The sequence below is a fragment of the Perca fluviatilis genome, chromosome 20 (assembly GCF_010015445.1).
Source record: "Perca fluviatilis chromosome 20, GENO_Pfluv_1.0, whole genome shotgun sequence".
Classification (NCBI taxonomy): Eukaryota; Metazoa; Chordata; class Actinopteri; order Perciformes; family Percidae; genus Perca; species Perca fluviatilis.
Window position 1 is genome coordinate 27242072 of NC_053131.1, and position 24616 is coordinate 27266687.

At 41.2% G+C, this 24616-nt stretch overlaps 1 protein-coding gene across 4 annotated transcripts in view; it reads left to right on the forward strand.

Annotated features, from left to right (window-relative positions):
- sobpa (sine oculis binding protein homolog (Drosophila) a) overlaps positions 1-24616 on the forward strand; it is a 44162-nt gene that overhangs the window by 13026 nt on the left and 6520 nt on the right. Inside the window, exons 4-7 of one of the 4 annotated variants that reach the window (XM_039786699.1) lie at positions 4198-4349; positions 6472-6495; positions 16979-17074; positions 22020-24066. In XM_039786699.1, coding sequence (XP_039642633.1) covers positions 4198-4349; positions 6472-6495; positions 16979-17074; positions 22020-24065 — 2318 coding nt within the window. In that variant the 3' untranslated portion in view covers position 24066. The remainder of the gene's footprint in view (positions 1-4197; positions 4350-6471; positions 6496-16978; positions 17075-22019; positions 24067-24616) is intronic. The other 3 variants (XM_039786701.1, XM_039786700.1, XM_039786702.1) reach the window with 3 other exon arrangements.

Below are 24616 nucleotides of genomic sequence, written 5' to 3' on the forward strand. Positions count from 1 at the left end.
CGCAGATTTTTGATGTATTCGCCCAAATGCCCAACCACCACAGTCATTTCCCCAGTCAAAACCCCTAACTAGAAGAACTGGCATAGGCTTTATCCACAGCTGTCCTTCAGAAAGATTTTACTGTATTGAAAGTACAGTATAGCCTACTTGCTGATTCTTCAGGGAAACTGAAGGAAAACTGAATGTTTATCCAAATTAAAAAACTTTCTGTCTTTGCAATGGCCTGAAAGCCTCGCAAACCAGGCAGGGACAGGCGACTAATGAGCTCGCTACCTGCTGTACACCTTGTTTTCCTCCACCTGCCCAAGTGTCAATATAACCCCATCAACTCTCTGAGGAAATGTCCGCGTTCCTCGGCCAGACACAGGGCTTCATTATCCCTTGCGTCTGCTGTGGCACAGGAGGCTGGTACGCCCCGGCGGAGGGAGCGGACCACCTTGGCATCGCCCAAGAGGAGTCCCCGCTGTCCCTGCCTAGGCGTGGAAACAGATGGTGTGGTCCCACTTAAAGCCCAGCACCAACCAACCACCCGGCCGACACCCCCCTTCAACTCGCCTCCAACCCCCACCTTCAAACATATGCTGAATTATTCATGTTCATGTGCCCCACAAAATCTGACAAAGGACCTTTTGAGGTGCAGGTACCGGCAGATGATGGTGGCATTTAGTATGGAGGCAGCATAATTACTGGCGAGTCCCCCATGCAGATGTGAGTGTTTTGAGATGGGCTTGTTACGAGATGCCAGGACGTGGGAAGACAAAAACAGCTCCACCTCAAGATGTCTCTTTGTATGAAAATGTTGAGATTTCTTGAAAGATGTTGGCCTTCGATCCTGTTCATTACACTGTGGTACAGACATTATTCCAAGCAATGTACAAACCCTGATCCACCCACCCAGTCAGCCCAGAATGTCTTGTTTTTTCTTGTTATCAGTGGGCAGCAATCCAGATAGACACAAAAAGGCAGAGAGACTAAAGGAATGAGATAGAGCACAGAGGAGAGGAGAGACATAAAATATGCATGTTAGGTCCACTGTGCTATCTTTAGGGCCTCTGGGAGTTATTTCCTTAATTGTGAGTTAGTCTTTACTTAAAATCTGATGGCCCCAAAGATCCATTAAGCTCAACAAGAGGTGAAAAGCCTGGCCAGCGCGCGATAAGGAGGGGAGCGGGGGTGAAAGACTAATGGGCCTGCGTTTTTTCGCCCTCACACCCGCATAGTCATAATGTGATAATTGGGAAATACTGGAGGGAATCTCGGAGGTTCTCTTACAGTAACAGCGATGGCACTAAAAGCCCGCAGCTCATCACCAGCAGTCAGCTTACCCAAGAAGAGGCACGTCACTGTCACTGAGGATCTGTTAAAATAATGTGTTGCCCACACTGAGCACATACCTGGATAAATAAAGGTTAAATAAAAAAATAAAAATACCTCTAAATCAGAGGTTAAAACAAGGAACTATAGCTTTGAAGCCATTATTGTAGCTTTTAATGGAATACATTTTGTTGTTCTCAAACATGTTTTTGTGAACAAAATGTAATTCTTTTGAAGGAAGGATATGTTTTGGTCAACTGTAAATTTACTCCGAATCGAGTTAGGGCTAACCATCAATCTTAAAACGGAAGAGATCTGGGTTAATTCTTTAGTTTTTAGAATGCCTTTTCACACAGGTCATGAATTTGGACAAAGCAGCATTATCTGAGAAATCAACCTACACACTTACATACAGTATATCAACTGAAGAAAACAAAATAGTGGAATACTCATAGATGGACCCCATTTATAAATAACCACACGCAAGCTGGTAGCCTGGTTGACACCAGACCCTTCTCAGTTGTAACTGAGAGTGGGTCTGGGCAAGATTCATTCGCAGCCCTTTTCGAAAGGGATCGTCACCAACGGACGCCGCTCAAATGCCTCTGGGTGCAACTGGATAGTCCTTCAACCAATCAGAGCAACGATCCGGGTGATGTAGTAGCGACAGCGGCATCAACGGGTTGCTGCGCTTCGGTGGCCGTCATGTTGAATGTAAACAAAAAGCTGCTTGCCGTCGCTGCGCTATCGTCATCGTGTAAAGCCCGCCTCAACGGTTGTGATTGGTGCCTCGATTTGGAAAAATTGGAAATGGGCTTGAATGGGCTCTTGGCCAGACTGACTTGCAGAGCAAATCTCAAATTTGCCAGAAGTTCGTCAGGGTTTTCCCAGGCTAGCAAGCCGGGACTGTGCTACAAAAATGCCCACAATACCCACTAACCCCAACAAACACTGTTATAACTGCAACTGGCAATATTATATATTATTATTAGGTGTCATTGTTTTGTTTTTTTTAAGATTATTTTTTTGGCCATTTTAGGCCTTTAATTGACAGGACAGCTGAAGACATGAAAGGGGAGAGAGAGATGGGGGAATGACATGCAGCAAAGGGCCGCAGGTTGGAGTCGAGACGTAATCCTCTATACATGGGCGCCCATTATGTGTCATTTTATGTGCCACATGTATTTTTCCTATTTCAGTTATTTCTTACATGTATTATTTAATACTTTTTACTTTTATATTGTAATTTCTTAAAGAAAAATACTAATTATCACTGTCTCATTTAGTTTCTATACTTGACCAATTAACACAGTAACTGTCTACAATCACCATGCAATTTAGCTCTAACCCTATATAACTAGGACTCATTGGGCCTCATTCACCAATATCTTCCTAAGTTCTTTATTAAATTTGTTCTTAAGAAAGTTCCTAAGAAAAGTCTACGTCTGATTCAGGACGTGTTCTCAAACAGCAGAATTGTTCGCAGGTGTGTCCTTAGAATGATGAATCCCAATGTCTTCGTAATTTGAAAGTTCGTGCCCGTTGCTCGTATTTAGCATAGGTAAACGCCCCGTTAATTCCCATAAAAGGGCGTGAGATGGCAGGGCCGTATCCGGAGAAGGGCGCGGAACTGATGAAGTACAGTATATAGGCCTAGCACAATTCATACACAATTGCAGTTCAAAGTGCTTTACGAATGAGCAGAAGTGTAAGTGTAGTGTGTATTTATTAAAACAAACAAACATATAATTATGTGTAAAATAATGAAAAAAAATTGTTACAAAATTATAAAGAAATATTAATATTTTAAATTAGAACGGATGAAAACGGTATAACTGCTTATTTTGGACAAACATGTCAGCTCTCAATTGTGCATAAGAGTGCTCTTGAGTGTGCATAGATTCTATTCTTACCTAAGAACAAATCCCAAATGTGAATGCTACAATCTTCGTGAAAACTGCGTAAGTGGGCTTTAAGAACAAATTTGTTCTTAAGAACGATTGGTGAATGAGGCCCAATGTCTATTTCATGTGAACTCCATTCTATGTATGTATATGATATGGATATTTGTTTCACTGTGCCAGTTATTTCTAGTTCGTTTTTGGTACTCTCTGCCCTCAAAGTGTCTTCATCATGAATAATTTGGGGATAAACAACGCAAAATGATAAAACAAAATTAAACTGTGTAGAGTTTGTGGTAAATGGATGGGTGGTGTTTCAGGTCAGTTCAGCACAGAGTTGTATAACTTATCAGTCCACATTGTCTTACAAATACCTTCTTGAATCAACTTTTTACTAAGATGTACAAACGTACCTCACCCACCTGACATTTATGTTACACACAACATGTAATGAGAATTATTTAAAAGAGACCACACCTTCTGTCAGAGCCTCCTTCCAAGTAAACACCCGTCATCTCCAGCATCATCAAAGTACATTCTTGTGTCCACTTCAGGTTCTAATACCCACAGAGCACAGCCACAAATAGGCATCTTCCCATGTCCCCGGCTCATCCGGTTCGGCTACATTTACCCATGGCAGGCCTTCATTATAAATCCTGCAGTGGTTTTGTGGCTTGAATCTTGAGTGGATTTAACCAGCTCTGCAGCTGGGCTGAGTCAGTGAAGTTAATGCCTTTTGGTCGTTGTGTTTTATACATCTAGTTGTTGCATGTGTTTTATTATTCTCTGCTTTAATAAAACCTTATATAAGGCCTAAGTTGAAAAATATTTGGCATTATCCATTGATGGCACCTTGCATGAATGTCCAGTATAATGGTCTGTGGCTTTCAAAGAGATAATGTGGGAAAGAACAGTTGTTTGTCCCCAATAAATTATACACTCAGCTCCATCCTAACTCACTTTCACTGTTGTTTGTTTTTAGACGAAGATGCAGCCAATGTGCAGATCATGTGCGCCTGGTGCCAGAAGGTCGGCGTCAAACGCTATTCTCTGAGCATGGGGAGTGAGTTGAAGAGCTTCTGCAGTGAGAAGTGCTTCGCCGCCTGCCGCAGAGCCTATTTTAAGAGAAACAAGGTAAGATACCTTCCTTCTCATCAGCTGGACACTTTAATATAACATCTTTCAGAGGCTTTGCAGATACAGTATGTCCAAATCTCCTTGCAAGTACATGTGATCATCAGTGAGTTCCAGAGGAGAATATAAGATTGACAGCATGGTTTCAAAAATTCATAAAACAAGCATGAAATAAGTCTATACTTGTAAGTGTGCAATTTATTGTTACAATGTGGTGAACGATCGTCGAGAATAGCATGAATTGGACGTGATGCTATTGTCATAGTGTTCATCAGCTGAAAATGTTTTTGCTTTTGAAAGGAATAGTTAGACAGTTTGGGAAATACACATATTCACTTTTTCTTCAAGAGTTAGATGAAAAGATTTATACAATTTGTATGTCTGTGTGTGTAAGCAGCTTGAGGTAGGAGGCCATTAGCACATCTTAGCATGAAGACTGATACAGTAGTAAAGCTAAAGCTCACAATCAACACAATATATCTCATTTGCCACAACATAAACAGTAATGTAAAACCGACAATTTGTGGTTTTACTTGCTAACTTGGTGTAACTATTTCTTGATGAATAAGCATATTTCCCAAAATGGCGCACTATTTCTTCAAGTTTAGGCAAGTAAACAATTTTCGGCAAAGTAAGTGTTAAGTTAGGTAGCTAAAAGATCTTGAAATAAAACAGTTTGGTTAAGTTGTACTCATGGTTTTAGTGAACACAAGAACTTAAAGCATGGTATATAAATTGCATAACTACCCCACTGACAACACTCCTTCGTTTCAATTTGCCATTTTAGTGTCAGAGCTAAATTTCCAATTTCCAGTCATTGTTTTTTTTTAATTTTAATGGATTTTTTTCTGGAGGGGAAACAATTGCCTACTTGCTTTTTCAGACATTACACTCAGGTTAACAAAATGTTCACAAGACCAGGCGGAAAAGCCAAAGGCCCAATAAGGTTCCATTATTTCTAAGTTTACACTGTAATCTCCTATCTACAGCACTGCTATACACAGACTAAACTGTAGCTTGAGAGGTCATCTCAGTTAATCTCAGGGAGGGAAAAAAACTTTTTCATTTGTAGACAACTGACTAAAGTATTTAGCAGACCAACCAATCCTAATGATAACACACAACTACTAGCTACCTATAACTGTAGCTAATACCTATCTTTACTAAGGGGCAAACCAGATTTGTAAAACTGACGGTTAGCTAACGTGATACTCTGGTGCACAAGCAAAGTTGCTAACAGTATTTACACACAAAAACTGGTTAGTTGAGTTTACAGTGTTCATTTTAATGTGTAAAAAGAGTACAAATAAAAAATGTCTAATAGGTTCTGTTGGGATAGCAAAGCTCAGAAGTTTAATTACTGTATCTGTATTGGCGCAAGAGCAGAGGGTAGATGCTAGATCCTACCCACCATAGGCTACTGCGCAGGCGTCAACACACTGACTTGTTATTTGAACTTGTAAGTTATAACCTTATAAGTAACGAGATGTAGCTCTTTTAAACTAACCCTTACCTTAACCCTTCACAGCTAACGTTAGCTAGCTGCTAACTTAAGCGTTGACGCTTGCATAGTATGCCTGAATCGTTTGGTGACTTTTTCAGTGGGTACACATCTAGCATCTACCAGAGCAGGGAGCCTCTAATATGGCTGCCAGAAAATGTGACCTCATCTGGTAAGCTCTTTAAATAAACACAAACTATATTCTGCTTCTGACAGAGCTAAATGAAGCTTTCATGACATTTGGTAGAATAGCTGTAATACTGTGAGCAGGAGATTATCTATTGTAGCTTCAGCAATTACTGTATAATGCTTAATTCTGACATCAAGACATCAAAAGGTAATTTGAGCAAAAAATCCCTGTCATTACTTTTTCAGGTTTGGCTTGAATACAAAATGCATAGTAGCCTACATAATACATTAAAAACCCAGAAACCACTGAGAATAAATCATGGGTTTTATTACAAAAAAAGACCTTTAGGCAATCAACTCCAAAATGACTAGGTCACTGTGGTGCATACAACGCAAGACAGTAAATATCAAAGTTGTTATTGTGTTCTCATTACCTCCCCCCACCCCCCGATGACTGTAGTTAAACAATCTCCTTTCTCTCTTGTACCAAAGCTGGGATATATAAGGAATTACGCTGTGAGTATAACGTGTTTTACTCTCCTGCTTGTCTGTCCTGAAGTCAGTTATTCATCTAAACATAATCACTTTTCAAGCACTGCACTGGAGCAGGAATAAGTAGGGGTGCACTTAGAGTATGTTTGTTCATTTCAGTTAGTGATATCCAATTTCTTTTTATTTTCTGACACTTTTTGCCAAAGCATGAGAATCAAGCCGAGCCTTGCGTCTACTGTACTGTTGCTCATACTATGTGTTTTTCATTTTCTACCTTAACATTTTAGCTCATTTACGTTTATAGAAAGTTTCTAGCTGTCATTGTACTAAATGTTGAAGTGATGACAAATGATCTGTCTTCTCCTGGTGATGACAAGGGAGAGTCTGACATGTTGAAACCTCGTGGGAGAACGCAAACTGCCTGTGACAGAAAGTTGCAAGAGCTTTAGAGCCTTGTATCCGATTAAAACGCAGCGCTTCAACTGCTTTTATTTTGATCTCTGAGCTTCAGAGAAGGTCAGAAAAAAAGTAGATACAAGTCTATGCCATTTGACACAACAAAGTTGACAAGGAAGCTCCCAATCAATCAGAGATTAAACAGGGAGGCTGCTTAACATGACACTGAATGTAAAGCAGATGTAAAGAAAGCAGTCTGCTATGAATCTATGGGCCTTGTCTACAGTTAAACATATTCATATAAAGATATATATCAAGACCGAGTCATTTAAAATATGTATGTATTTCCCTTACTCGAACCGTGATCGTTATACAGTATATAGTATATTCTGTAAAGTACATACAGTTTGTTTAGTTCCAATATGATATCATCAACTCCGCATTATTCTCTGAATTTATGACGGACATATTTGTGGATAGTGGAGCTGGAAGATATTGAAGATTTATAAGGTGGCATATAAGGTACACACAGAGAGAAAGTAAGTGAAAAAAAAAACAAAGATTCAGCAATAATCTTTCTATTTGTCTGTGCTCTCCTCTTGATCAGCCTTAGACTTTTGACAGACATTTCAAAGCATGTCCTCTCACTGCGGTGACAGCTCGTCATGCAAGGTATAGTTGAAAAAAAGTCTGAATTTCTAAGTGACAGGCTAGATCATATCAGTCTTAGAGAAAATCTTATACCTTATGTGCTCTAATATGCAGCATGCCAGTCAACTAGTAGAACATAGAGATTTGACTTAAATTAGTAATAGTAGAGATATTAAAAGTAGCAATAACAGCAGTAATAATAGCAACAATGATAGTAGAAATAATGACTAATAATACTAGTGATAGTAGTAGCAGGGGGCATCAAGCAACATAACATTTATAATAGTTCCAAAATACCTTAATAATGCATTTTTATTGTTTCATTATCGTACAATTCAAATTAGCAGTCCAGGTACTTTGAACACACTTGCTTGCTTGTTCATTACAACTGTTCTTGATGCAATAATATGATGAATTTACTTTTATTATCTTTTAGTTTAGTTAGACACAACTTGCATTATTAAGGGTGTTATTTTGGAAAATAGAAACATTCGATTGGTGGCTCATTGGCCATAATTCTTCTGTAAGAGTTAAGACACTCAAATACTGGCATATTGTGAATAAGAAAAAAGAAATGACAAATACATGATCAGTAATGTTCCATCATAAGACTCTAACCTGTTGATAATTCCTCATCTGCATCTTGCACTGATTAATACAGGGTTGGCCCAACATACTGGTTAAAATGTACACGTGAAGTCACATTTTAGCAAAGATTTTCAGCCGTTTTGCGACATCCAGCTGCCTTTTTTCAGTTTAAGTGAGGAGTTCTGGGCAGTGCGGCATGGAGGGAAGTGGGCGCAGTTCATCTGTGTTTACTGCTCGCACTGCAGTGACACAGAGCCGGTTGGAAATTGGCAACGTTTGAATGTCAAACCACTTTGACCATACAGTATGCTTTAGTTTACAATTATTAACTTTTCTGCATCGAGACATAATGAGAATCGTCATGCATCTAAGAATTGATTCATTTCCCCACCCCTAAAAACCAAGTTAATAGGTTCGTAAATTAGGTGCAGTTACCAACATTAGGCAATCCAGCCGATTTCTCAGAAAATCAATCTTGGAGATGGTCTTGTGTGCAGTTTATAGAAATACATACATCCGGTTAGAAGCCAGTCAGCCATGTTAGATGTTTCCTTCATCCATCAGCAGAATGCACATGTTCAAACATCACAAATACAGGAAAGGCCTGCTCTGCCACGGCGGCTCAGATTCTATATTTTGTCTGGCTCTCGCACATTCATGCAGGCCATTTGTGTAAGCGATACCCACATGTTTCTTTTCTCATTCACCCACAAGGTTGGCCACAACAACATGGCCTGCAGGCTTCCAACTGAAAAAAAAATATATTGTCAGGGCTGAAAAGAAATATCTCATGTCTGCGTGTGCTTTGGATAGGGGAGAGGAGACAAGGGAGGAGGGGGGATGTAGGGGGCGGGCAACGGCTCCGGCATTATGTTGCATGAAATATCTTCAGCTGCCTCATCTATGAAACCCAATCCCCTCCTAGGGTGACTATGGTTGCTACTTTCTCACATCTCTGTATAACTCTATATTATGTAGCTTGTGTTTGTGTGTGGCGAAAGATGATTGATAGTTTAACTGCGGCTAATCACTTATGTGCCTGTTTACTGTATGCCTTAAGCTTCTGGATTAGTTTGTATGGAAGGTGCAGCTCGCACTACTCAATCATCCTGTCCGTCTCCTCACTCTGCATGCTCACTTTCATTTACTTTTTGACTGTCCACTATTGATCCAGGCACATAGCTTGGCTCTTTTCTTTTTGTAATGTGCTGCAACTTAGGGTGTGTGTATTTTGCTGGTTTGTACTCTGCAAAAGCCAGTTTGAGGTGGTATAACAACAGTGAAAGTTCACTGAGAATTGACATGTTCAACATTTATGATATTGAACAGTTTCGGGGATTAAAAGCATTAATTTTAAATGTAGGGCGGAGTTTTGCTTTCAGCTGTAGGTAGAAGCTGCTAAACTGTCATGCTTTTACACGCAGCCGTACGGCTTCTCCCGCTATCTTACACCCACACATACACCGATAAACATGCATGCTGATTGGACACACTGCCAAGATTAAGTTAGGCAATTAGCAGTGATGAATTACCTTCTGTGAGTGTGAAGCAAGGCGGCAAAAAGGTGTAGGTTAGAGGAGGCATTGCTTTCTCATTGAGTCAGTCAGCCTTATACACGACACATATCGTCCACATTATTTAGGTTGGAATTTAACCCTTGTGTTGTCTTCCCGTCGACCATTAACATGTTGTCCTACCGGGTCAAAATTGAAAATCAAATTTTTTTTAAGCGTTTTTTTTCGGTGTGTTTGTCGTTTTTTGCGATGCTTTTGGCAATTTTTTAAAAAGTTTTTGTCAAAAAAGCTTTCAAAGCTTTCTTTATTCATGGTCCATAAACCGAATTTATATGACATTATACCTCATTTTTGAGGTGAAAAAGCAGAAATTCTGAATTATTTTGACTAACAGTTAAGATCAGAGGATGTTGAGTTGATCACAGACTGGTCAAAGTGTAGTCAGGATACTGTTTTAAAACCATTTAAACTTTTTTTTTCAAATGCTCTAAAATTGAAAGAAACACCCAAAATTCAATGAAAGTAATCATTCATTTGACCTGCAGAGAACGTTGTATGGAACCCATACAACATATATCCATGCATCCATGTTAATTTTCTGCAATTTGGTTGAAAGAAACCCATATTTCTGATATAAAAAACTTTTTCAAACGGGTCAAATTTGACACAAGGGTTAAATGCTGCATGCGGGTCTGTTGCTGTGACATCGACTGTGATGAAATGTAGCTTGTTTCTGTTGCAATAGTTCCAACAATCTGCTTTTCTCTGCAGTTTGGTTTGTGTTCAGGAGTTTTTGGGCTTGAAATACTCTAAAGAAAAAAAATGCTTCCTGGTTGATTGTAGGCTGGTATGTTGTGGTTGAAAAGCAGCTAGAGGGAGGACTCATTTAAAATCCTGATAGAAAGAAGTGGCGTACGTAAGGATCACATTTTATTCATAGAGTATAATTATATTTATATATCTTTTTTGCATCATGCAAATAAACATAAAGTTTAAGCCATGTCTTCTGTTTCCACAATATTGAAAAGAGCATGATGCAGGTAGCGAGGACAGTTTTACAGGTCGTTTCTGCTGCAGCGCAGGGTTTTTTGGTTCACACCATGAAATTCCCCCCAGGAGACCCCAGACCTCCATCAGTGTTTTTCCCCAGGAGCACCCTCCGGGCGTGAGGGGGCAGAGTGCCGCTTCATGTCAGCCCAGAAATGTCACATCACTTCAAACACACACACACACGTACACACACACACGGGCACACACGCACACACCACACACACACACACACACACACACACACACACACACACACACACACACACCCACACACACACACACACACACACACACACACACACACACACACACACACACACACACACACACACACACACACACACACACACACACACACACACACACACACACACACACACACACACCGTGGTTGCCTCCTTGCTACTGAACACTCCACAATTTACTTTGCATCTCCATCGGCTGCCAAGGAGGGCACGCACGCAAAATGAATAAGAGAGGAGAGGGTGTATGAGCTTGTATGTGTGTGTTACTGTGTCTTGTATATGTATAAATGTGCTTGTGGAAATGTTGTGTGTGTGTGATGAAGTGTGTAATGTGTCTGCATATTGCAGCTCAGACTAGGAAGACTTGAGGCCTGCCTGACACAGCTTCAGGGCACAGAGAGGAAGGTGATTATCTCATAGCTGCCAGCCATTCAGCTTAAATAAAGATAAAAGTAACTCTGGCTAACTAGGCGTTGAGATTGTACAAGCAGAGCCACACACATGAACTGCCATGCCTTTGTGTCTGTTTTCAAACTTGTAGGTGTGGCAAACTAGATTCAGATGCAGTAAAAAATGTACCTTATTTATGAATTTGCAGGCACGCCTCATATTGCACATTTAATACTGTGTGTTGTGATGATGACTTTAAGCAAGTAAATACTCTTTGCGACCTTGTGAAGCTCCAAGAACAATGCAGCAAATCACAATCAACATGCGAAGAAGATAATATTCCAGACTGACTTATATTAGCATATATATATAGCATTTTCTACAACCTTTAAAAACGGCATTTAGTACAGGGAAATTGGCCTTCCTGCAATAAAGAACAACATTATAGATGATAGCCAGCAATATGCTCAAAAGATCTATTTATTGTTGTAACGAAAGCTACAAATCAGCTAAATATTTGTTTTTAAAGAACTGAAGTGCTTACCTTGTTCCTATTTTCCAGTTCTTTGAAAAATTATACTTATACTTATTAAAGTGCCAAAACAACCCTGGAAAAATCCTGTTTTTTGTGTGCACATGCACTATTCCTGTGCATGTGTGTACAAATCTCCACAGTGCACTGCAAACAGAATTGAACTGGTGTTGGGATGTTTTTTCAAAACATAAAAAGTAAAAACAAACTTTTTTGTTGTTGTTGTTGGAAGAGTGTGTTTTCTCGCCTGTCATATGCGTAGTGCCAGGACTGCACCTTCATTTCAGGATTTGGGATGAGCCCTAGCTGCGCTCGGCTGTGTTTGTCTTTGGATTTGGAGAGCCTGTCTACGAGCATCTTTCTTTGGGAAATGCAGCTCTTTTGGCAGGTGACGGGCACACACACCTGGACATGTATCCGTGCCCAGATGGAAGCTAGCACATTGGCAGCTGGTGTGACGTCCCCTCAGGACGGTGGAGTCGCCAGAGGGGAGCTAGGCGACCGATGTCCTGCTCTGTCGTTCATATAAAGAACTTCAACTGGGTGGCAGCTGTAGTTTGCTGGCATGATGGATCCCCAATAAGGGAAAAGCACCTTTAAAAGAACAACACAACTGGCACAGAAACTGCATTTCCCCAGTGTGCTCAGGCAAAAAGTGTTGATCTATCTATCTCTCTCTCTCTCTCTCTCTCTCTCTCTCTCTCTCTATCTATCTATCTATCTATCTATCTATCTATCTATCTATCTATCTATCTATCTATCTCTATCTATCTATCGTAATCCCATCTCCTTTATCTGTGTGTGGCTCCCTGTGTGCGCTTCACGCCTCGTCCACAGTGCCAACACCTCATTAGTACAATATGCAAATGAACTGGCGCAGGGCCAGAGGGTCAGAGCACAAACTGGAGACCGAATTATAGCACAAAGGTGCGTGTGTGTGTGTGTGTGTGTGTGTGTGTGTGTGTGTGTGTGTGTGTGTGTGTGTATCCTCAAATGCCTGCCCAGATTCACGTATGTTTCTGTGCGTTTACCTGTCTTTGAGTGTGTCCGTGTGATGTGGCTGTGAGGAGACATTGTGCGTATGTGTGTATTTGTGTGTGAGGGGGAAAGAAAGCAGCTGAAATGGGTCCATCTACACCTACTTTTCATTTAGTGCACTGACGGCTTCTAAATAACCATGACCCCCATAATCTCTAGTTAAAAATCTCCCGTTACATTGTAAAAGTCAGTGGTGGACAATGTTCTTCTCAGATTCTTACACTGTATCCTTTCCGGCACAAACGACAGTACACAAGACAGGAATATTTGAATTATGTCATGCTTGGAATGGGAAACCCTACCTGGAGGTGAGGAAAGCAGATGGAAGCAGAGGCAAACTCAATTAGTCTTTGGACAAAAAAAAAAGTAGAATACACACCAGAATCGCCCTTTGGTATCATCAAGAGATGAGACGAGCTGGTGGCTAAATTGCCCATGACAAATCAAGGGTTGCAGCGAGCAATTTAAAGGTAACATGATATGAAAGAAAGCTGCTCGGGCCAGTGGCTCATCTGTCAATGGCATAGGCTCAGTATAAAACGGCACGATGAACATGTATACCTCAGGTTGAATCTCCATTTCTGATAACAGTGGCTCAGTGCCCTGTGGCTCTAAAATACGAATCAATTATAGCCCACTGAGGTCTATATTATATAAAAGTGCATTTCATTTAATAATGAAACACAAAGAAGCTATTTGGCATCGTGCCAGACAAAGCTTCTCCAATAACTTCTTTGTAGCAAAATTGCCCACACCTGGCATAACAGCATCGACTGACTTGGCTTTCACTCTGCACATAATGAATGACTCACAGAGCGCAGGAGAAGGTGGCTCTTTTTCAGATGGTATAAATGTTTAAAGGAGTGTATTCGTACACTACAGCATGGTGAATTAAACCCATAACAGCTACTGTTCTGTACTATACAGCAAATTAAATATACTACTTGGTTTACCTACTGTTATTTCCAAGAATACATAACGTTACTGTAAAATTCTGTCAAATATTAACTGCTAACATGCAACACATTTTTGGCAAGGATCACTAAGTGCAGGGATTCCCCTGTTCAAATAATATTAAGTAGTGTCAACCACAGTATTTCATTTTTTTCAGCAATGTTACATTCATCTCCAAGCCAACAAGCTCTAAGTACTGCATATATAACTGAGTCAGTTGTTTTCTTAAAATGAAACGAGACGGCGCAAAACAAGTGTGATGTTATGCCTGCTAATTACGCAGCAACTTACAACCATCTCGTATAAAATACTCATTTGAAATTGTATTATTATCATATCTGCCATTAATTTACAAGGATCTGCACAACATATTCTGTGAAGTAGCCATGGCATGATCAATGCGTTTTTGATTTAAAGGGTTGTTAGGTGTGGGATGTGCTTTCCTTTTCATTTCAATTATGAGTGAGTGTGTAAAACATGCTAGCAATGCTAACTAACCTCTTGTTACATTGTTCAAATGACAAAAAGTCCCACGTTTAAAAATTTAAAAAAATATCCCGTTCCATTAACTGCATGAAGAAACTGATTAACATTGCCTAATGGTATGGCTCAGTTCATACATTCATTCATGCATACTCTTAGCTTAGTTAGCTTTGTTGCACCTGTTAGGGGAGAAGAACCTCCACCATTAATTTGAATCACACTGCGTTCATGTCATGTCGTTCAGACGCAATTAAGAGTTTTCGTCTGCCTCTTAGTTGTAGTTCAAAATCGGAGATATCGGGAACTTCTGACAGCTTATAGATAGAGATATTTACCATTAGCGAAAATAACCACAGAGATGTCAGCCATAGACAGTATATAAAGTGGACCAACAGAGCCCGTTGCTCCGGACGGAGACCAGTGAAGGATATTAGAAGCACTTTTCAGGTGAGCGCTGAGCGTTACTGCGCAGCCTCCAACTGAGAGAGACGACGTAAATGTGACTTGTTTAACCTGAAAGTTGTATCTTTCTTCTGGTAGCTGTGCCAAGAGAAATCTCAATCATTCCCAATCTTGCAGAGACGGAGAGCGTAGGTATATGTAAGGAGATAACATAGGCACAGGCTAATTACTGATCACTAACATGCTAGTTAACATTAGTAATTAAACCTAAACAGCTCATGTAAGTCCAAACTGCCTGTGAGCTTCTCCTGTACTATACGGTAATTCCTCTACTATGCGACAGTAAGTCACGTGGTTATGACACAATCGTTAGCCTATTTTTATAAAAACGTCTGCTACGGAGCCATAATGTGAGGTACAAGGTAATGGAGCCTTTCATGCATTGTCGTGTTTCTTTAGAAATAAACAATGGACAAAAAAAGTATTTAAACGCTTCAGATGTAAAGTTATTCGCTGTCAAAGTGACGTCAAAATGAATGGCAGTCAATGGAATGCTAACGTCGGGTGATCGTTTGGTAGCATCAAATTGGCGCCATAGGAGGTTCGAGTTCCGAAGCGAAGCTTACCCCCTTGGTGTCAGCTAAACAGTGTCAAAATGGCTGTCATAATCATCTGTCATCATGGCTGTACTATATGTAACACAATAAAAATAGCTAATTTAGGCTACGTATACAGTATGGTGTGACCATAGAGACTTAAACGGCTAGCACAAATCTTGGAACAAATTGGCACCCAGGTTGGATTAGCTGGAGGTTTTCCTGTTCCTTTACTCTTTTTCAGTTTTTTTTCTTCCTGAAAAACAGTTTGACATGCCACAGTAAGAAAAGCACAGATGTAAACAAATTCACTTACAGTGCTTCATTGGTTCATATAATTTAAACCGTACCCCCTCTGACTTGTAATTCCAAACATAACAGAGCCATGGTTAATGGTATTAGTAACACACCTATGCATTTCCTACAATGACAAGTTAAAGTAATGAAATCAGGTAGTTTATATTTCAAAATTCCACCCAAGCAAAAGTCTTATCTGCCTGTGAGGGTGTACAGGGTCTTTAAGTATGGTATCTAATCTCCCATTGAGTTTACTGAGGCAATACAAGACACGTTTACAAGGATGACTGAAGAGTTCCTGACTGTCTTACTTACTAATGGCTCCTGTTTTTACCATGGTAGCCTAGTGCTTCTGCAAATATCTGTATTAAAAGATATTTTACAAATATCAGAATATCCATATACTTAAACTTCTTCATGTTAGTGTAGTGTGATTACTAAATTTGTTTTCTATTTTAAATGTTTTTTATTTTCCATTTTTATCTGAAATAAATGGGCGTTTGAATGAACACACTGCTGTGGTAGCAGGCAGCACTTTGAATGTGAAACTAACAACCCTGTATCCTAAAAAAAATAACATTACCATACAACTCAACTGTATTCTCAATTACGTTTGGAAAGAAAGGTATTTTCTCCTGGATTCCCCCCACAAACCCCCCACCCACCACCCCACCAACTCACTGACGTGTGAAACGGTCACCCTTTTAAACATGGTGTTAATGTTGTCAATTGAAACCAAACTACTTGATTCGGGTTAGGAAAAGATTGTGGTTGGGGTCGAAATAAATAGCCTACGTTTGTTACGTAACTCAAGTTACGCGCGTAAATGAAGTAGCTTACGTGACATAAATGAAGTATGTTAGATAAGTTGTATTATGTACGTAAGTTAAAAATAAGTCAACGTTGACTTCTGGTTTCACATGGGACACAAACAGCGGTCTCCTGGGTGAAAGTCCCGTGTTTGTTCGACCTGTCCATCTACCTCGACCTCCCCCCCCCCCACACACTTTGCAGTCTTTGATTAGAAACACGTATTTGTGATAGTCAAAAACAAACGTAATACGGGACAAAATACACTTCCCCCCAAAATGTAATTGAGAATGCAGTTTCGTTTCACACAGTGACGTAATTTTTGGGAAACAGGATTGAAAGCAGCCTTGCACATGCATGCGCACACACACACACACACACACCCACACACACAGTTTTGTTTCAGAGAATCGTGTTATGACTGTTCACCCATTTTGCAGTCACCATTTCTGTTCATCTTTCTCAGTGTTGTTTTCCATTTTCTGAGTTTCCTTGTTGCCTCTGTTCACCTGTTTATTTTGTCCATTCGTAAAAAGAAGCCATTATTTCTCCCCCCCCCAGGCGAGAGACGACGATGGCCTCGGTGGGAAATTACCCCAGCACAGCTTTACTCAGGACACGCCCAGGCTTGTCTTCAAGACAAACAGCGATGTGCTTGTAAGGACCATAACCATTTAACACCAGATAGAGTTTAAGCTTGATGGCTACTGCACAAATATGTTTTGATGTTGTTCTTTGTTAAAAGTGTATAATTTTCAACTCATTTCTTCCTGACATGTCAACTGACTGGTTCATATTTGGGCATTAGTGTAAAATTAGACATCAACCATCAGACTCAGGTCACGGCAAAAAAAATAAGACAGCACACAAGCGGCACTCATGTTTTACGTAAGGTTTGCACACATTTAAGTTTGAGCTTTTCATAACCTTTTTCATGCTTAATCATTTGCTTTGCTCATTTTTCATTATACATCATATTCAGTGACTTGTGTTGGGGATTTGTAGGAGTTATCAGACAAGGAAACTAAGGTGAACTGTGTGGATTTACTTATTTATATTTACATTCATTGAGTGTTGTGATATATATTTTACATAGATCCTTCATAATTTAGTGAAAGAAAAAAAGACCCTTTATCACAACTAAAAGACAATGTAGTTGCACTATATATACCACTAACAAAATGTAGTTTTAAAAGAGCATTCAAGTTTATTACCACTTATTTAAACCAAACCCTGGTTTCACATCTCGTTTGTTATTCCATACAAAAACCAAAGTGTACACATGACAAGTGTTGCCATCTCTGTGAGGTTTCCAGACAACCAGGTGAGACTCCAGGAAGTACATAATCCCCACTAAAATCACAGGACGCTGGTAAACAGATTTTGTTACATTTGGACAGGCTAGCTGTAGCTTGATTTTCTCATCTAACTCTCGGCAAGAAAAGGAATAAACATATTTCCCAAAGTGTACCAGACAGCCACATGCCAACAGAGATATTTGGTCTCGGAGAGGTCCAGTCGGCTGCACTGACAGTCAAACACAATCCACCAGGTCTGTCTCATCATTCTTACAGCTGGAGTTATTTTACTCACTGTGCGTGCTGTTAAATATAGTGTCATAGAGGTTCACCTGGCCAAGTGAGAATGGCCTTTGTATGTCACATCTATAATGACTGATGGTGATGGCTGGCTGTGATAATGGCGGCCTTACAGGGAGTATAGCTGTGGTCTTCTTTAGCTTTTATCTACAGTTTAAACTTTTCATGCTCCGTTCAGATTTTAATGATGACATCAGGTACACAGTGTAGCCAATTTAAAACATTGGGAAAGGATATGAACCAGATATTTTCCCCCTTATGTAAGCCCGGTAATTATAACCATCACGATAGATATTCCAATAAATGAGGCCACTGTAAACTGATATTTTGGCTAATCATAATAATAAGTCCACATGTTGCAGATGGTCTGTTAAACACTGCCAAAACTTAATTTTCTTGTGTAAACTTTAGTGGAAGCTTTATTCTGTTTTCTGTTTTCAATGGACCAGGTGCTTTAAGATGGCAGACTCTCGCTACATAATCTTGTTTTTGGACTGAATCCACAATGCAACAAGCGCAGTGTTTCTGTTTGCCATCATTGGTGGACTTGAATTGTCAAGAGTGGATACTTGTCTGCAGATTGTTTGGAGTGCGAGACAGTTTAACTTAAAACCAAGCGACCTGCTCGCTTCAAGCACCTGGTTCATTTCCATGCGTTTAATCCTTGTGTTTTTCACATTTTGTGATTAAAGCAGCAATCTGAGAAGTGTCAAAAGAATCACATATCACCCTTAACAGGGGGATATGCAAGACTTTCCCTTTATGCACGTTGACTGCTTAAACCCACTTCATTCCTCGTATAAAACCTCTTCAGGCACTACAGCCTCTTATGAAACCTTACAATCTCTGCTGCGCCCTCTGAACCCCTCCAGCCTCTTAACCCTCTGCAACCGCCTCCTCTTCTGCCTCTTCATTATCTACATCTTGTGCATTCTCTTTAAAATCTGCAACCTCTTTCTCTTCTTCATTGCCTACCACTTACTCATCCTCCTATGCAACCTGTTGGTCCAGCCCCTGCGCATTTCTCTCTGTGACTGCAGCAATTTAACACTCTTCATCCAATCCCCTAACCCCTGAGAATGGCCTCCGATCATCACCTCACCTAACTTGTTCATTTAAACTGATGATACACCTTAACTAGCTGTCGCCCAATCTTGGGATTCTTAAATGTCACCGACCGCGTCACTGGGCCAGAGGGTGTGAGGAGGAAGGAAACGATGACTGCTGCTGAGGTGGTTGCGCTTGTTTGGAAGCACGATAATTGTTGTAATGCAAACGGTTAAACTGCACCACCGATGCTGGTTCGTTGGCCACGATGGAAATAAATGACCATAATTACATTCAACTGCAAACATCTGTGTAGTGGGGAGAGAGCGAGCGAGCGAGAGAGAGAGAGAGAGAGAGAAAGCACAACTCCATTAGCGTAATGCGCAGTGAAATTTCACTCACACTGCAGAAAGTCGTTAAGTGCTCTCCATCTGTCTTTCTGAGTCGAGGAAAAATTTCAGCACATTTATTATTTAAAATCTCCTAGTCCTACCATTTTCAAACTCAACTTGAGAGAGCGCCTTTTTGACTTTTACTCAGTTATGGCTCATTGAATTAGCCAGTTTTAAATGGGCAGTTAAAACGTGTAGAATTCAAGGGACTGACATCTGAGCACTACCAGCGTTCTGTTTAAGCAGAGCAGTCGCTTTGTAGTCCAGTCTCCTATCTGTGGTTCCTTACGTTCTCCACATGCTTGTCCCGTACATGTGTTAGCATCAGAAATTCCTCCTGAATTGCGTTTGTTCAAGTGATCCCACCCGAGTGACACTGCATAATGACTTATTACGAATGCAGAGTACATCTTTTAAAACTTTTGTCCTTTTGGAAGATGCTTCTGCTTGATTCAATCCACCTTGAACCAGACAATCTGATGTAAAACATATAATATATGCAAAGAACCTGATGTTTGACACATGTAGCAGCTGCAGGACAGCATGCTATGTACTTGTTCTTTTAAAATCCTGGCCAATGCTACAGTGCATCTGTCCAAACAGCCCATATGAGTCCATTTGTCTTTTTAGTTTTTTTTTTAATGAAATTTTTTATAAATAAAAAAATTTTTTTTTAATTTTTTTTTTTTTTTTTTTTTTTTTTTTTTTTTTTTTATATTTTTTAGGGGGGGTTTTTGTGTGTGTGTGAAAAAAAAAAAATTTTTTTTTTTTTTTTTTTTTTTTTTTTTTTTTTATTTTTTTTTGAGATTTTTGGATGTGGTTGGGTCTGACAACTGATTAATGCCTTATTTATACCCCCGCACCCCCCCCCCCGCAGGGGGAAAGGGCCCCCCCCCCCCCCCCCCAAAACCCCCCCCCCGGGCAACTGCTATCTGCTCTACTAGGGTCACATTCATTTTCTCACCAAAGAAGAATTTGCACTTTTTGTGCCGCAAAGGTGTATAACAGTGATGAAACAGTGCAGCAGGGTGTTTTGGGATCTTTGCCACCACAGTGAGCAAGAAAGACAACTTTTCAATTTAACCTTCTCATGTTTGCTCTCTGCATACAGAAGTGATCGCGTCTTACAGCACAACATGTGACAAGAAATTTAGTTTGAGACGTAAAATATATCCTATTATCCTATTATAAATGACATAATTGATCTGATTTTTTTCTGATTTGTATTAGAGTAAAAAAGATTTATTAGTATGTGCCAAGAAGAACAATGACAATTTATTGTTAGGTGATTGGATATCAGCATTAGAAAGAGAAGACAACTGGAAAAATGAAGCCATTCATACTCTACTCACATCGTAGTCAGGGATGAAGCTTCAGAGGTGTTTAAAGTTCAGTTGCAATTTTTGAGGAAGAAATTTGTGGTGTTATTGTATTGTATATTGTTAGGTATTTACACAACATTATAGTTAGTTGTTGTACAGGTGCACAATAGTGCAAAATAATACTAGCACTTTAACATGCATTACACTTCTCTAAAAGTTTTTGTATTCTGGTCTTTTCAGGCTACTGGATAAACAGATTTGCCAATGTAAGATTGTTGAACATTGGTCTGAAATCGCAAATCTACTGTATACAGAGTATCCACTTTAAGACAATATGAATTTGTGTTACTTTCCATTACAACATGCATAAATGGCATAATCTTTCATATCTTAAATTACAACATTTTGGCATTAAGCTATTGCAACACTTACTTACTGCCTAAGAGAGTTTTAAAGGAAAACATCAAGTAAATGCCTTCCCAGATCAATACTGATTTGGGATTGGACCTGCATGATTGGTAGCTGAAACTTGCAGCAGCAGTTTTCTATGTAATTCGGAATTGACCAATCAATCGATCTTTCTAGCATTTAAACTTTACTACTAGTTGACACACACTTCAATACCAAATGTGGAAGGCCATTTGAGGGAAATCGTCTTTTTGTCTTGTTGTGCTTGGGGTGTCAGTCTCCTAGGGATCTATGGTTAAATGAGACTGAGAGTGTTTTTTATTGCCAACAGAAGGTGTAAATGGGCAGTCCTTGTTAGGACACAAAGTTAAAGACAAAGTCACTTCAATACCACTTAGCAGCCGAATGTCATCATGTGCACATTTACCTCTCAGTAAGGAAAGCACATTGATTCAGACATATGCACAGAAACACACACACACACACACACACACACACACACACACACACACACACACACACACACACACACACACACACACACACACCTATATTACATAAATCAAATACACACAGGCATGTTCATTTAATCACACTTCAACGTTAAGTGTTAAGTGCTCTTGACAGATCTGTAAAAGTATTTAGAAACAGCATCAGTTTCCTTTTAAAATAATCTTTTTTAAATGGGTTTAGCTCCAGATGGTTTGGAGGCTGAGCTTCTGCTTACCAGCGTACTTCAGAGGAGATTGTGATGTAAAACAAATTAGAATTATTTTGTGTGCAGAGTAACAGGTGCTGATGGATTGTGTGTACTGTGTGTGTTTTTTTGTTACAGGTGTGTGACTGGTGCAAACATATACGCCACACTAAGGAGTACCTGGACTTTGGTGCTGGTGAGCGGAGGCTGCAGTTCTGCAGTGCCAAATGCCTGAACCAATATAAGATGGACATTTTCTACAAGGAGACCCAGGCTGCACTGCCTGGAGCATTGTGTAACCCAGGACACGGGGCTGGTGGGGAGGGTAAGATGGAGTGCAGTGGAGGGGTCCAGCTGCTCACTCCTGAATCCTGGGGGACGCCGTTAACAGACTTCCGGCGTAAAGCTCCTTCACCAGGGGGGCCTAACAACACCTCTGCACTGGCCCCTTCCACTTCTTCTGCCGCCTCACCCTCGGACACTGCTGCCGTCTGCTCCCCCTCCTCCTCCTCCTCAGCCAAAATCCCCACACCCAGACCCCACGAGAGCCCCACTCTTCACCCTCCGCCTGTTCCCACTTTGCATCCACCTGTCGGGGTACCTCCTGGTAGCCCTCCCATGGTGATGACACCCCGGGGACCCATGCCCCTGCCACTGTTCATGGAGCATCAAATGATGCAGCAGATGCGTCCACCATATCTTCGGCCCTCTGCCCACCCAGGGGGGCCCCATAGCCCCCTGTCAAACCCTATAATCCCTGGTATTGGTCCACCACCTCCTCCCAGGACCATGGGTTCAGCATCAAGCCCCATGCACAGGCCCCTGTTGTCTCCACATGTCCACCCCTCATCCAATCCCAATCCTGGCATGATGCACCATGGTCTCCCCATGCCAGGCCTACCCCCTTTCCCCCCAGTCAACATGATGCCCAATGGACGCTTTCCTCTGCCCCCAATGATGAACTTTGGCATGGCGTCCTTGGCCCCATTGGTACCCCCACCGACTCTCTTGGTCCCTTACCCTGTCATTGTACCCCTCCCAGTCCCAATCCCTATTCCAATCCCAATTCCCTTCAGCCCCAAAACATCCAGGGACCAGCCAGAGAGTAGTGGCACCTTCCGCAGTGCTCCAGAGTCATCCGAAGCTTCAGCTTCTGGACCCCACTCTCCACGTTCCTCTGGTGGTGACAGAGGGGAGCAGAAAGTAGAGCCAGCTGATGCAGAGCGTCTCACTCCTGTACACTCACAGAGAAGCAGGACGTCACTGGTGGACTTGACAGTGAAGGCAGAGGATAATTCAGGCAACCTGTGTCTAACCAGCGGCCCTGGACTAATGGATGGGGTGATTGATCTAACTGTGGGCCAGAGGCCATGCCAACAGCAGGTAATTCAGAGGATGCTACCTGGGGTCCAGGTCAAAATAGAGGCAGAGGCTGAATCAAGATCTCCACCAGCTGCTGGGCTGTTTTGGGAAGGGAAGGGCAGTCGTGATGGGGGGAAAGGGGCCCTCTCACAGGGCCTCCTCGGTGCTACGAAGCTGGAAGGGGCCACACACCCAAACACACTGGAATCATCAGGCCCACCCTCCAGCAACAGCAGCCCTTCTTGCCACGAGGATCCGCCAGTGAGCCAGCTAAATCCCTGTATCTCTAACCATACCCCGCCACCCTTGCCCAGCACAGCACAGACCCAACCCCTGCCCCACCTCCAAACTAGCCCTGCTGCCCCATGTAATGTCATAGTCAATGGTACGGGATGGCATTCCCTTCTCACTCCTGCCTTTGAGTCTTACCCTGACCCAAGAGGAGACAGTGCTGCAGGAGAAGGAGAGGCAGAGGAGCAGCCAGCCAACGGTGAGCTGGAGCACGAGGCACTGAAAGAGAACAATTGCTCGGTTGGAGATTGGGAGCCGGGGAAGCGGGGCTCAGTGCAAGACGAGATGGCGGACGCAGTGGAGGGTAAGCCAGATCCTGACTCTAACATGGAGGAGGGCGAGCACGCCTATTCCCTGCCGCTGCTGTCCACCGGAGGCTGTGTGGTCATCCAGCCTGTGCCAAAGCCCGGCGCTGACAAGACGGCCATCCTGTCCTGCTCCATCAGTGCCCCTTTATCTGCAGACGGGAGTCCTGAGCTGGAGCCGCCGCTGAAGAGGAGGTGTCTGCGAATCCGCAATCAAAACAAATGAGGTGGGTTTACACCCAGTGTGCTCCCACAAACACTTTCATGCAGTTGTGCAGACTTCTTTATTCATTGACATTTTGTAATTCACAGTGGGGTACCCATCAAATAATCAGTCGCTTTTGATGTTTCAAATATCTCTTATTACCTAGCATGTATCTTTAAACTATTTGAAATGATCTCCAAAATGTTCTTTAACAAGTTGTTTACTATTCATATTTAGTGTTATCATATTAAAATTGGGGAAATTCCGGCAAGAGGGTTATTTATTCTTTTGTCCAGTGGAGCAAACAATAAGGTTGACCACTTCATCAGAATTTCACTATGTGATGCCTACGGTAGACACCGTGTGCCCTCATACAGACAGAAGTCAAACAAGCAAGTGAATTATTAGTAGGGATGTCAAAATTAACGCGTTAATTTTTGCGTTAATTTTTTAATATTTAACTCGTTAAAAAAAATTAACGAAATTAACGCAGCTGTGTTTGTTTACTTCATGTGGCGGCTGAGAAACGTAATACGTCTACATAACAGCAGGCGGTGCTACTCTGTATTGTT